The sequence below is a fragment of the Alligator sinensis genome, unplaced genomic scaffold (assembly GCF_000455745.1).
Source record: "Alligator sinensis unplaced genomic scaffold, ASM45574v1 scaffold692_1, whole genome shotgun sequence".
NCBI lineage: Eukaryota > Metazoa > Chordata > Crocodylia > Alligatoridae > Alligator > Alligator sinensis.
Window position 1 is genome coordinate 450569 of NW_005842238.1, and position 15415 is coordinate 465983.

Consider the following 15415-nt stretch of genomic DNA (forward strand, 5'->3'; position numbering starts at 1 on the left):
GAGCCCATAAATTATTTCTTACTGATGTGAGGACAAGTCACCTGTAGTAATGCCTCATGCCTCCTGTACCATCCCCAAGGTACTAGGCATACGGGCTGTACAGCAGACCTTTCTGGCTTGAAACCCAAACCAGGCTCTCTAGCAGCATTTCAACCAGAGCCTCCATATTAACACATCACCCCCACATCCGCAGTAGCCAACACAGCACAGGGCTTTAATCTCGGAGGCTAAGCACCAGGTTAGGTTTAACAGACTGGAGCATGTAGCATTTAACAAATGATATCTGGCACATGGCGTCAGGCTTTTAGCAATACTCAGCGTTTCTCTAACACCCCCCAGCCAAGGATTTCACAGAGCTCCACAAGTGGTCATTCACTCAAGAACACTGTGGGGCTGGCATGGTCCCCTTAGGAAAATGGGATCAGCCAGAGCCAGACCAGGATTAGAAACCAGAACTTCAGGACAGTGGTATTCTAGCCACTAGACAGGCAGCACTGATTGGAGATGTACATTACCAGCATGTTTTCTTACCTAACTACCTGATCACAGCCCATCACTCCATCCTGCATTGCTTGCCTGGCATCCCCCCCTTCCCCCATCCTGAGCTCACTTACTTGGGGGTGTGTGCCTCATCCACTCGGTGACCCAGCTGGAACTCATGAGATTTGCTCCGGTGCAGGGCAGTGAATCCGGGGATGAGATGAATCAGTTTCCGGGATGATGGGGGAGGAGTCCCTGGCGGTTTCAGCTTGTTTCTTCGCCTCACTGGCGGCGTGCCTGGAGGAGTCATCATGGTGACTATGTTAGGGGTCCGCGGAGGTGTGTGAACAGCATGCCGCTGCCGGGGGGATGGCGGCAAAGAGCGATGTCCAGATTCTACCGGGGGGCAAAGCCCTGGGTGGCCCTCCACAGTCAGCCTGTCCACGTGGGTGTACATCGGTCCATGGGCTGAACCCGGGTGACAGTAGTGTTGGATGCATTTGGACTGCACTTTGGGGCTCTGGGAAAGGTGCGTTCTAATCCACTGCATGGATTCTGGTTGGCACACAGGGTTGTTTTCCTTCCCTGTTTCTGTCGTTGGCCACTGGATGGTCCAGTCTTGCTTGGAAAGGCTGCCTCCTGTGATAACAAGCAAACATGTCATAATTAAGTGAAATGTAGCTGATACAAAACCCCCTTTCTAATTATAGGCCAGGTTTTTAGGATGTCCCACGTAGGAGTTAGTCACTGTTTCCAACAGCCTAACAGGGCCATGTCCCAACTGACTCACCAGCCTGCCACTTGCCTTACTCCCAGCTGCTTCCTACCAAAGCATTTTGATTGGCCAATCCCCAGTGGCCAATGACAGAGCCAGGAAACAAGCTCCTTTTTGGGAACTAGTTGAGCCTGAGTCTTGGCACTTCCAGGGCTTGGTGCAAGGGCTTCGTGCAAGTATGTACCAGAGGGATAATCTTCCTTGTATCCCTTCAGAGTCAAGGTGAGAACCTATGAATGGTGAAAATGTAGAGGCAGGTTCCAAGTAGGAAGCATCCAATATCCAGACTGCTACGTGAATGAATTACTGCTACTCTAATTTCAGAAAACACATTTCTTTTCAGGGAGAACATTTCTTCTCAACAGACCTTAGACTATCTCACCATACACACGGGAAACACTCTGACACTGAAATACAGCCAACTCAAGGCTGGGAAGCCTAGAACAACTAAAACAGCACAACAGAGGACCCAACTTTATCCAGAAGCCTAAGACTAAATGTCCCTAAAGAATGAACTCCTCTCCCCATTGCTTCTGTCCCAAATTCAGGTGCTTTGATGGAGACTGTGGACTGACACTCTAGTCTAGGGGAAAACAAAGGCCCTACATCCCAACAAAATACAGTTTGTGGAATAGTATATGACAAATTTAGCACTGAAATTGAAAAAGAAAATGTTCGATTACCCCAATGCAAAATAGAAAGGTTTTTCCACTTTAAAACCTGTAAAGCTGTGAGGCCATGCGCACTTGATGAGTGACTGAGAGCCCATAACAGCAGTGATGTCATTTAACCCCCTTTTAAAGAACATGAATCTCTCTTAACAGGAATTGCACTTCCACAGATACAGCTCAGGATGCCGAGGTGACAAATATCTGTCGACACTCCATCTTCCACAAACAGATACCCTGTGCGAGCAAGCCTCGCACCAGAAGAAGATGACTTGGTGTTCCAGGCAGGAAAAGGGACAAATAAAATCTCCTTACACTTTATGTGCATTTTGGAAATGCTTATACCGATGGTTCTCAACATTTCTAGACTCTATAAACCCCATGGAAAATGCAAGCTCTTCGTTTTCACTTGTTTTTTGACTATGGAAAAACAACAGATCCATTTTTCTGTTGCAAAGAACTCAGAAAGACCACAACAGGTCAAAATGTTTTTAACACTATGGATTCCTATTGGAAATTTCTGGGTTTATCTTGTGAATCATGTCTGTACATGTAACAGTGCTAACACTGCATGGCATCCCACTGCACCCTTGAAAGGATCTCAAGGCAGCCCAGGGTGCCAGAGCACACTGGTTGAGAATCATTGACTTAGAGGCCTCAACCAGGATGTAGTCTTCATTCAGCTGTGTGCCATACAACTACCGAGTGCCCTGCCTCAGAGAGTTTACAATCCAAACAAAGAGCGTATTTTCCCCATCTGTCAAAGGGGATCAGATGCAGAGAGAGATTAAATAACTCACCAAAGGTCAAATACTGAGCCTGTAGCAGAACTAGAAACCAAGCCCCAAGCTCCTAGGTCCAAACTTAATGCCTTCAAGGTATAAATCATTTTTTAGAAAGCAAAAAACTCAGCAGAACAGCCGCAGAGATTTGCAGGGAGGACTGAAGGGATGGCTCCATTCAAAGGCACACAATAGCAGCACTTCTGCTTGCTCGCAAAGCGTTTGCTTTTTCTACGCCATACTTGGCAGATGAGATTTTTTTCTTCTGTCTTGCCTAGCACCTCCTCCATCTCTTCCTCCTCTGCTTCGTCCCACACCCAGCCCATCCTTCCTCCCCCTGCCACTTTGTTCGCTCCCAGCTCTGAACATGGCCAAATGAATTCCACCTTTCTGAAGAGTTACCTGGGCCCTGAGGAGATTATTACCTCCAATTGTCTGGCAGGAGCCAACACCACTCCCTCTTCCCACCTGCCCAATTCTCACCTTGATAAACCTTCCCTGCAATCTGATGAGGGAGCGGGGAAATAGCAAGCTGTACATAATTACTGAAACTGACAATTGGTATAGCTATGCATAAATGCCTGTCTGCCATGACTCTTCAAAAGTACTTAAATGATGGACTAGATTACAGTTCTCTTCACCCAACTCTTTTGATCCTTGCCTCTAATAAAACCTGAATAAAAATGTAATCTTTTACTTTAAGAAAAGGGAGACTTCCCCCACTCTTCCAGTTATTAATTGCCAGCCCTGTTATCTATTCATCCCTTTCATAGGAATCATTTTACTTCAAGCTCTTGAGAAGAAAAATAAAAGCAGCAGCAGGTTTTAGAAATGAAAGGTGTAGGATTTGATTAAAAAGAGGCTCAGGGAGAGAGGAGGGAGGTTCTTTTGAATTGTTCTACTGAGTTGGGGAAAAAAAGTTCTTATCAAAGGGAGAGATGGGGTTTCATAGTTTCATAGTTGGTAGGGTCGGAAGGGACCTGAGCAGATCATCAAGTCCGACCCCCTGCCATGGCAGGAAAGAGCACTGGGGTCAAACGACTCCAGCAAGGTGTTCATCTAACCTCCTCTTAAAGACCCCCAGGGTAGGAGCCAGCACCACTTCGCTTGGAAGTTGGTTCCAGGTCCTAGCCACCCTGACTGTGAAGTAGCGCCTCCTGACCATTATTTCTATTCATTCCTGGTAGTGCTCGGGGGAACAAGGACTCCCCAAATGCCTGCTGGTCCCCGCTGACTAGTTTGTAACAGGCCACTAGATCCCCCCTCAGCCTTCTCTTGTGGAGGCTGAACAGGTTCAGGTCCCAGAGCCTCCGCTCGTAGGACCTGCCCTGCTGTCCCGATCATGTGGGTGGCCTTCCTCTGAACCCTCTCAATGCTGTCCACATCCCTCCTGAAGTGCGGCGCCCAGACCTGGATGCAGTACTCCACCTGCGGCCTGACCAGTGCCGCATAGAGGGGGAGGATCAGCTCCTTGGACCTGCTTGAGATGCATCTGTGGATGCATGACAAGGTGTGGGTGGCCTTCCTGACCGGGGCCCCACACTGTCGGCCCATGTTCATTTTGGCATCAATAATGATTCCAAGATCCTTTTCTGCCTCTGCACTGACAAGAAGGGAGTTCCCCAGCCTGTAGGTATGCTGCTGGTTCTTCCTCCCCAGGTGAAGCCCCTTGCACTTGTCAGCGCTGAAACCCATCCTGTTCTCATCTGCCCACCCCTGTAACCTGTCTAGGTCCAATTGCAGGGTTAGGAAAGTCTGTCCTCAGATGAAAATATAGTGGGCCAGTGGAAAAGATGACTTTGAGGGCCTGATGTTAAGAGCAAAAACTGGTTAGTGCTGCTCTACAGTCCACTTCCTGTCTTTTATTAGTATTGGTGTGAGGAGCTTGCCAACAGTTTAGTGGTTTCATAAGAAGAAGCATGCCTATTAAAAAAAATAAAGAAAGAAAAGAAAATCACATTTTAATTAACCTACCCTATAATAGGGCTGTGCAAAATGGCACTGTTCCGTTCTGGCTTCAGTTTCGAGGTCTGAATGGAACAGTGTTTTATATCAAATTTAATTTTGAGTCGAAACAGTGGGGCTGTTTTGACACTGTTTCACCCAACCATCGGGCTGGGGAAAGGAACTCAGCCCAGCTGGGTTGACTTCCCATGCCCCGTACTAGATTGCTCCGGGGGCAGGAAGTCAGCCCAGGTGGGTTGACTTCCCGCACTCGGCACAATCTAGCGTGGGGAATGGGGAGTCAACCCAGCTCGGTTGACTCCCCGCCCCCGGCGCAATCTAGGCGGCTGGGCTGACTTCCCGCCCCGGTGCGATCTAGCTTGGGGGATGGGAAGTCAGCCCAGCTGGGCTAACTTCCTGCCCCTGGCATGATCTAGGCTGACTCCCTGCCCCCGGGCCCAATCTAGCACCAAGAATGGGAAGTCAGCCCAGCTGGACTGACTTCCCATCCCCAGTGCTATAGTTGAAACGTTTTGACTTACAAAACATTTTAACTAGCCTCGTTTTGTTTCAAAGTTGTTTTGACGCCCTTTGTTTCATTTCGATTTTGATGTTCTGACCTCCAAATGAGTCAAAACAGTGTCGAAACGGCCAGCAAAATTTCACACAGCCCTACCCTATAGTATCTGGTTTGGAACACGAGGCAATTCTTTTCCTGAAGCTGTTGGACATGAGCAGAACCTCCTCATACTCTCTGGCTCCCAGAATGACTAATGCTAAAAAATGACCAACCACCCCAAAATTTCTGGGACAATCCTGAATTTTGGGATACTCCAGTGCAGCTGAGGACTTACTAAATGAGACCTTCAGCTTGAATTTGGAAAAACAGGCCTCAGAGCAATACCAGGCAGTGTCCTACCGGATGTAATGAGGAAAAAAGGACAACATTGCCTGGTACTGCCCGAACAGCTTCTGGCTCAGGATACCTCAGGAGAGCTAATTTGCCTGGGCACAGCACTGCATGAACAGCCACACTAATTAGCTGTGCTGACAGCAGAGCAAGTTAGACCTCCCCACCACAGCACAGCATTGAGGTGGCTACATTAACCAGAACTGGAAGTAATGTGAACTGCTTATACTAGACAGTGTCAGGGGACTGTGGAGCATCTACGACTGTGTTCTGGATTTCACCCCCCAAAGATGTACTGTTTTAACTAACACAGCTCTTGCCGCCAGAGAGAATTTGTCCAAGTACCAGCCGAGCCCTGCAGGGATAGAAAGGACCGCTGATGCTCTCATATGAATGCCACAGATGCACAGGCAGACAAGGTTCCTTGGGTGAATTTGATATCTTTTATTAGACCAACCCAAATGATGCACAGGGCATGCCATGCCTCTACCCTTTATACGCTTTCCAGAACTGAATCCTTCCCATTGCTAAGCTGTGGGCCCCTCATTATCTAGGTGAAGCTGGATAGGTCCACTACTCGGACGCCAATTCCTCAGCACCTCGGGTTTCTCACTGTGGCTCTATTAGCAAGTCCAAAAATGCTTGACCCACCCTTCCGGGAGCTATAGAACCAGAAGAGGTCTGCAGTGACACAGGGCAGGATTTTAAAAAGCAGCATTTATTAGGTAACTGGAGCACAGCTTTTAGACTCGTGAGGTGAGAAAAAGACCCTATGCAGATGCACATGCTAGCAATATGGTCTGCTGGTCTTACCCAGACAGCAACATTAGGCAGCAGCATTCATTCAGCTCACATCCCAGGTTTTTGTCTCAAGCTCATCATACTGTTCTCACACGTTCTGTCCATCTTGGCCAACAGATTTTAGAAAGTAAAGGTCAAGTGGCTGGTCTTCTATTGTAGCCCCAAGATAACTCCAGTCATAACCTGGCAGCATTTACCCGCACTCTACAATGGCACCAAGGATGTGCCCAGTTACTTCATTGCTTTCTCTCAGACCCAGAAAAGAACTTAAACCTTTCAGCAGGTAACAATGCAAAAGTAAGTGGGGAAATGGAGCTGCACATATTTAATAAAAATACAGAAATCCCTCCCATTCCCCACAACTACTGATAAAACCAACAGGATTAATAATCTTAAAGCACTGCTATTGTCTAGTTTCTATTTCACTCTTGTAGCTGTTGGGGTCAATCTCTCAAACTAGTCTGCAGCTAAAGCAGTCTGTATGGACAACTGGCTCCTTCATGGCAGCTGGAGATGGATTCTTTAGGCAAACATCCCACCCCCACCTTCCCCAAATGTTCAAGGGCTACCACTGTACCATCATGGAAATGAGTCTATAGAAAGAAAATAGCTCCACCACATCACAACTTTGGATTGGGCTCAGATTCCCAGGGCTATTTCTGAAGCAGTAAAGAGGCATAAGGAAAAGAGCAGAAACCTAAACAAGAGCCAAACTATTCCTCAAATATTTTAGGTGACAAATTACTGGCTTAATACATACCAACATGATGGGAATGAACATGCTCAGGCTTACAAAACCATGCCTTGACAGGGAAATTCTCAACCCTCTGACCATCAGCCATGCAGATATGTCTGATACAACAGGGAAATGTCCAAATGAGAGAGAGACCAGATACACAGCACCAAGATTTCTGCACAGACCAGGGTGGGACTGCTTGCTGAGCAGTAACTGATGGCCAACACTGGAGAGGAATCAAAGGCAAAGAGGGAAAGGAAACAGCTTGGTTAAATGAAGGGAGAGAAAAAACAAATGGAGAAGAGAACATATGATAATAAAGAAACAAAGGTCAGGGCGCCGCAGAGGATGAAACTAGTACCCACACTGCAGTCTAGCTCAGCTGTACTTCACAGATATTGCTCACCAGCTGAGTTAAAGGGACCAGACTGTCAGCTGCTAAAAGTGGACATTTCTTTATTGACTTCATAAAAGTCAGTTGAGGACCTGGTCCTCAGATTCTGGTTGTAAGTAAGAGACTCCAAGACGATATAAAGTACAGGAGAATTTGAAATCCAGCCCAGCCGTCTCAGACAGGGTTTTTACTGCCAACTCTTCTCAAGAGCTTTGTCTAGCCTAATTTTACATGTCTGGAGCACTGGGCTTCCACCACTTCCCTTGGGAAACTATTACTAACTTAATGCAGCAGATTAGCTGCTCGGATTCTCCAGTGATGACCTTGGCATTAGATTAGATTCAGTTCTTGAATGTGTTTTCTCCTGGAGCAGCAAATCTCCAAGGAACAAATCTAAGGTGTCAAAGTGTGGGCTGCACTGCAGCTCTCAGTGAGGACAGTAGGGGAAGACCCCAGCTCCATCTCTCCAGGCTGTATAGGAGAGGTAGAACCAACACTACTGACATTTCAGAGCAGCAACAGCCCACGCCAGCCATTACATTTCCATTATGTAGCAATTCCATTACAATTCACTGGCCCCTTCTTCCCACGACCCAGCACTCTTCCTCCAGCAGAATTCCCTCATATATTCAGGGGGAGAAAAAAAACCTGGCAAAATTCACAGTACATTGTAGACAGAGACACAGTGGTGGGCTCCCAGAATGCCCCTTTGCCACAGTGGAACCACATGCAGTGCACATTCAAGTGCCCTGGACACCATAGGACTGGCACAAGGATCTAGTTGTAAGGAACACCCGATCTTGAAGAAGAATGGATATGGAGAATGGGGGCCTTAGTTACTTAAAAATCAGCTTCTCCTTGCTGAACACTTCTGTAGCCCAGCTGAGGCAGGGGAAAGGGCCAACAGTCAGCAGCAGCACATTTTCCATTTTCAGCCAACTATTTTAAGCCTCAGCTGCAAACAAAAGCAGTAGTGAGATTTAGCCAGGCTGGTATAGTGAAAACAAAACAACCCATCCCTGACATGGCGTCATTTACACCAGAACAATGGCACTGGCATAACTTGTTTCTCTGTGAGCAGGACAGCAAGCTAAATCAGTCATTTTTTTTTTACTGGTGGCACTGTGTGCATAGCATGGGGAAGAATTACACCCATATAATCATGTTAACCAAGAACATTAATTCACTCTGTCAGATTAACTACATCTGATAAAGTAGGCCATCATCTACAAAAGCTTATGGCTCTGAGTTAGTCTTTAAGGTGCCACCCTGCCCTGCCTTATATTAGCTAAAACATATATCCACACCTGGACAGTTATACTGGTAAAAATCTAGGCACTGACCAGGCCAGAAGGATTTAAACATGAATTACTGAAGCCTCAAAATACTTTTGTGGGGGGGCCAAGTAGTATCATCAAGCCCATTAGAGATGGGAACATTAATTGTAGCCTGCAGCCCTTATACCCTCCTCTCCTCCCCTTTGGAGGAACCACAAAGATCTGGAAGAAAGTTCACAGAGAACTTGGGAGTTGTGGCTGTCAAGTCTCTGATCAAAGCACTCCAGAGGCCACATTCTCGTTTGCGAGGTGCTGGCCCACTGAACACCAATGAACAGTGGTTGAGGGGCAATTGGGGGAGAGGTGCAGGAAGCAATTGTGGGGGAGGTGCAGGGAGCTGTTTTCACAACTAACTCCAGTCACCTCCACATTACTAAAACTTCATGTTGTTTTCTTCTATTTAGAGCAATCATGCTTAACTTTTTCCTTGCAAGGGCCAACTGAATGGCTTGGGCCCAGTCTGAGGGCTGGATCGAATCCCACGAGCCAGGATTGGGCTCTGTACTACCTCCCTCAGCCCTGCATTGTGCCCAGGACTGGACTTGTGTCCCCAGATGGGACCTCAGGCCACCTCCGCACGTGGATCCAGTATGCTATCTGTCTCCCAGGGCTCCCCACAAGTCAAACATTTTGGCAGCAAGGGAGTGACTCCCTGACTGCCAAATTTTCAGGCCCCTGGGAGCCCCTACGGGCCAGACAACATGACTCCAGGGCCTAGATCTGGCCCACAGGCTGGGGGTTTAGCACCCCGTCTTTAAAGCATTATGTTAAAAGAAATTTAAGTTTTCAGGTCTCAGAAGTTTACAAATTTCCAGCATTAGAGTTGTACACGCATACTTCATTTTGGCCCTTGGGTGAAATACACCTTTGTAAAAAGGAGCACCAAGGAACCAAGCCAGTCTCCTCCACATCCTACTGTGAGGACATCAGCCATAACAAGTGGCATACTGGCCTTTAACTGGCAAAGAAGGCCCCGCCGGTCCAGCCCAAAGGCTCTTTGCAGTTATAGCAGGGGCGGGCAATTATTTTGGGTGGAGGGCTGCTTGCTGAGTTTTGGCAAGCCATCAAGGGCCACATGACAGGCAGCCAGGGGCAGATGTATATTAATTTTCTAAATTTTTTAGGAGCCCCATGGGCCGCACAGAATGGCCTGGTGGGCCGCATCCCACCTGCAGGCCACATTTTGCCCACCCCTGAGTTATAATGTAAAACTGGAGTGCACTGACATGAACACATGCTTTCCGCGCATGCCCACCACTTTAACAAATCAAAATCTGGCCTTCACTATAGAGAACAGATGGTGTGATGTGAAACAGGCACTCAATTAACAGCCAGGATAAAAAAATGTATCAGAGAGATACATATTTTAAGAATAAGTGGATTTTAAATAATTAATTAAGTAATTAATTTTCAATGAGAAGATTAATCATTATTAATCACAATTAATCATTCTGTTCACAGCTGGTAAGTCACAGCTGTACTGTGTGCACCCTGCCTCTTTTCTCAGTTCTAGCAAGTTTTCTAACCCTTGAGTATCAGACCCCTGGATTGAGCTCCTCTCTTCCGTGCTACATGCTCCCAGACTGAAACAGCTATCACCAAGTAGAGCATGTTGCATTACAGCCACGTTCAATGCACAGGTTAGCTGAAAAGGAAGCAAGACAGGGCAGGAACTCAGGAGTGGGAAGCAAAAGGAAGTTGCACAGAGAAGTTGCTTATTGATTGGCCTTTCTGCAGACATAAATGTGAAGCTTAACAGCAGCAGTCTTTTAGAGGCACAGGGATTTGAATGGCAGAAGACTGCAGCCAGTATATGTAAATCCCTGTGTTACTGCTGGCCATTAACATCCCTTAGCTGATCATCAGATCCCAGGGATTTACATGTTGTAAGATGACTAAGAAAAGCATACCTGTACTATACAAATTGGAACACCCTCTATATTAGTCATTAAGAGTACAGGTATTTGTATAACTGTAAAAGTATTATACAGGTGACATACTACTACAGGTCAGTAGTAGTGTGTCACACCTCACAGCTCCCCCTCCCAACTGCAATTCCTTTCTTGTATTATTATAATAATAATAATAATAATAATAATAATAAACTCAGAATGATGAATACTAGTTACTAGACATTGCAATAACAGGGAAGTTACTCAGTGAGACCCCAGTGAGTGGGTAAGTACAAGACACCACCAAGCCAAAACTCCAATCTTTCATTGCCCAAAACAACACAAAGGTTTTGCACTACTCCAGCTCCTCCAGAGCATCTCAGCTCACTTGCTCTGATGTCCCAGCTGCTATGTTCTCTTCTCTCATTTTCTATATACATTTAGCTGCTATTTATTTTGTTAGTTGACGATGTCATAATGTGACTGATATACTCCCTAGCAAAAATAACTGGTTGTTGCAGTGGTGGGTGCGTCATACCTAAAAATAACATGGTGAAACTTGAGGAATGTATTTTAAACACACAGTTGATTATACCAAACATACACATGGGTTCTTATTTTCATCAGTTAATAGGGAATGCATTTTAGAGCAGAAAAAAAACAACTTGTTTTCCCAAATTGCATTAAGTTGAAGACAATTTGTTCTGTTAGTGCGCTCTCTTAGTACTTCTGCTCCAAGGAAGGGGCACTTGCTGAAGAAAAGTGAAAAGAGGGAAATATGGATGGTTAAGCACTGGAACAGGCTACCTAGAAAAGTTATGGAATCTCCAGCCCTGGGAATTTTCAAGAGCAGGTTAGACAGACACTTGACTAGGCTAGTCAGGGATGCCTTGAGCAGGGGGCTGTACTAGGGACCTCATGAGGTCCCTTCCAGTCCTACTTTCCTATAATCCTATGAAATATATGAAGAATATTAGTATAACATGAGCTCCAGAGTCTGCAATCAGTTCTTTGTGAACAGCCCAGCCTGCACAGTGACACACTGAATGTAGTGATGGTACCCATTCAATAAACTCCACTTTTCATTTCTTTATCCACTCCCTGCCTGCAAAGCCAGCTGTGCAGGGATTCTGACACTCCCAAATGTCTGAGCAGCTCCAAGGCACTTTATCTTTAAAAAAAAGACAAATATTTTCTCCCCACATCTCAAGTAACACCAGCAGAAAGTCCGGGACTAAGTACTATCCAGGACCACCCAGTCCTACATCAGTGACAGGTTAATGCTCTGAAATTTGAGGACCCTTCAAATCTAAAGCAAGATCTTTGGAGGAGACCTTAACTTTCCAAAGGAAGAAATGTTTGCTTCTGGTCCTGGAAGATCCTAAAAGAGATTGGAAGAGTCATTCTGAATTATTTTAAGATGTTTCATTTTCTTCTCTTTCAACATCCTTTAAAGCTGGACTCACGGTAACTAAGGCAACTTGGCTTTTCAGTCACAGAGAGATGAAAACACCAGCAATTGTTTTTAGATGTATAAAACATTCCATTTTTCTTTTTTTGTGTTACATGGAAAATACAATATTAAGAGCCAGCATGGTGTGTATAGTATTCCAGACATGTCATAGGTTTCGTTGTAGGAATGCACCCACCTCAAGCTCAGGCTAATACACTTTTAGACCTTGCCCTCGCCTGTTCATTCATCCTCCATCAATCCATCCACCCATCCCACCATCATTACATTCAGTCAAACACTTCATAGTTCCATAAACCCCACCTAGAATGGAACAAAACACTTGAATGTGTTTGCAAGAGGACAAATTACAGAAAGCAGTAATGCTATTATTAAATAAGGTAACAGGATAGACCTCAACTATATTCTGCACTGCCTTTCACTGCATGTTATCATTTTGCACTGGCAAGTATAAAATACAACAAAATCAAAAAAGATTGCTGGCTTTGTTGGGTTTTTTTTCTTTTAACACATTCATTGTCCAGTTAAAAACAACAAGACCAAGGTACGAAGCAGGAGAGAAGCAAACTTGTGAGTAGTGTTGGTTACCAGACCAAAGGAAAAATATCCATCACTACCTGTCTTGGAAAAGGGGCACTGTAAACTCCTCCAAGCTGCCATGTGATCTGAAGAGTCTGAAGAATATCAGAAAAGGGAAAAGGTCATCAGATTAATTCTTTTCAGAAAATGGGAGGCTTCAATGCAATCCAGTGGAAGTTCACAATGTCATGAAGAAGGTTCACGAAGTCAACAGAAGCACTTTGTAGATAAGAGAGTTAAAGAGCTAGTGGATGCACTCATTGAATAAGGCAACTCAGAATGAATGAGGAACTCCAGCAGACTTATTTCATGCAAATAAGAAAGGCAAGACTTAAGTTGCCAGGTAAGTCACATCTCTAAAATAGCTTGAGTTCTCAACAGAGAGGGACAGATTTGGGAGTCATAATGAAAAAAAAAATCAGGAAGAGGGGAATATAATGACCTCCCTCTTGAACAACTTACATATTTCAAAGACTGAACATGTCAACGTAAGGTTATCAAAACTCACATATAATCCTACATCTTCAAAGTGAAAAACCAGGCACAATTCTGGGTTGCCCATAACTTTAAGATATCAGATGCAAAGAGAAAAAGATGCAGGTCACTATAAAAGATAATTTAAATTATGTCACTTGATTTTAGATCATTGGAGACCAAACTGTAACTGGTAACAGACAAAAGCCATGAGACTTAACATGAAAGTGGTATGTTGAAATTGTCACGGAAATTCCCCTTCTGTCTACAAAAATCAAAATTCAGAAATTTTCAAACCACCTGTAGTCAAGAATGACCTGACCTCTTCCTAGATTTGCATATTATCCAGCAATGGTAACAATAACATCCAACTGTCAGAAAGGTATTACACTCTGCTCATGTGAGATAAAAATCCCCACATACACAGAGCGATGTGAGGGTCTAGGCAGCATTTAATTCCAATTTAAGTCATATTTCAAGGACTAAAACCAATACTGTGAACACACATTCTTAATCTTACACACAAATATTATCCTGTTGAACCACTGAAGCTATTTAGGTGCAGAAGTTTGTAGGGCTGATGTCTTAAAAGCAAGCAAAACTTTACCTTGTTCCTCTGCAGGCAAGTGAATTTTAACTGATTAACATGACACACATGATTAAAAAAAAAATCAAGTCCAATTCCCCTAATTCTGTGTGCGCCAAAGCTACAGCCCCAGAAACTGTCACAAGCAGCAGGGGGGAGTTCCCAATTTTATACAGAGAATCATAGGGGTTAGAGTCACAAGCCAATGGGCCAAAAGGAGGGAACAGGTAAATGGTAACGAAACATCAAAACTGCAGTAACATATACTCAGCACCTTAATTTCCCTTCCAACCTTTGGAGTTGTCCCCAAACAAGCCTTTAGTCCCTAAAGCACTGAAACAGCAGTCGGCAGCTGCCCCCAAGTCTGAGTCCAGCTCTTTCAGGCCACAGTCCTAGCTAACTGAGACAGTGAGATCAGCTCCATTGTCCACTCCATTGCATAGAGCTGACCAGGTTTCAGGGGCATGCTTTCTTCCCTTCCCCTTACTCCAGCCTCAAACTTGGGGGTTTCTGGGAGTTGTAGTCCAAATTAATAGTCAACACAACTCTGCAGACTGCCCTCCTGGTTCCTCCTGCTATTACATAGGTTACATTCACATTACATATGGAATCAGTTGAGCTTATTCCCAATTTACCCTTGGATAAAATAAGAAGATAAGGCTCTATGTTACATGATTTTGGGTCCCTCTACACATGCAGGTAAAGGCACAAAAGGATCTAATTTAGGGGTGGGCAATTATTTGGGTCTGGGGACCACATAGAGAGTTTTGGTAAGTTGTAGCGCGCCGGGTCAACACCCCACCTGCCTCCCACAGCAACTCGGCTTTCCCTATGTGGGATGGGACTGTGGTGCTCGGGAGCAGGACAAGTGAGGAACAATGGTCAGGAGCGGGACAAGTGGGCGAGGCCAGGATCACAGGGAAGGGTCATAGGGTGGTGACAGCACAGGGGCAGGGCCCAAGGCAGAGCATACCCCTATCCTGTGGGGGGTCTGTGGGATATGTGGGGAGGGGCATGGGAGGAGGGGCACATGCATGCCCAAGGTGTGTGGGTGGGTTACCTGGGTGCTAGATCCCGGGAACTGGCCAAGGGTGAGGGGAGGGAGGGGACAAGGGGTGCATACAGCAGAGCTCACCTGGGCAGTGCGGTCCACAGCTGTCCCCTCAGCGCTCCTCGTGGTGCTGAACCCCACCCAAAACAGCACAGCACAGCACACGCTGCACCTCAGCCCACACCTGCCAGCGTAGCCCTGGCCAGCGCGCACAGCTTACTGCTGGGGCTGCTCTCAATGCAGCAGCAGCCGCCTGGGTGCTGCTCAGCTGCCCTCACCTTCAGCTGTGGCTCCTCCTCCCACTACTGCTGCAGGGCTCCAGGCAGAGAGGAAGCTTCCGCCTGGTGGATCCTGCCCCAGCCCACCGGGCTCTGGCTCCAGCCCCAGCTCCTGGCTGGGTCCTGGCTGCCTTCCACCCACTTGGCTGCCTGCACTGCAGAAAAGGGGAGCTAAGCAGCACCCAGGCAGCTGCAGCTGCACCAGCAACCCCACCAGTAAGCTGTTTGCACTGGCTCTGGCTGGGGCTGGTGGGCGC

The 15415-nt window shown here is 46.2% G+C and overlaps 1 protein-coding gene across 1 annotated transcript in view; it reads right to left on the minus strand.

Moving 5' to 3' along the window:
• Nucleotides 1–15415, minus strand: part of KSR2 (kinase suppressor of ras 2) — a 272120-nt gene that overhangs the window by 225122 nt on the left and 31583 nt on the right. Inside the window, exon 2 of the mRNA XM_025208577.1 lies at nt 615–1119. Coding sequence (XP_025064362.1) covers nt 615–1119 — 505 coding nt within the window. The remainder of the gene's footprint in view (nt 1–614; nt 1120–15415) is intronic.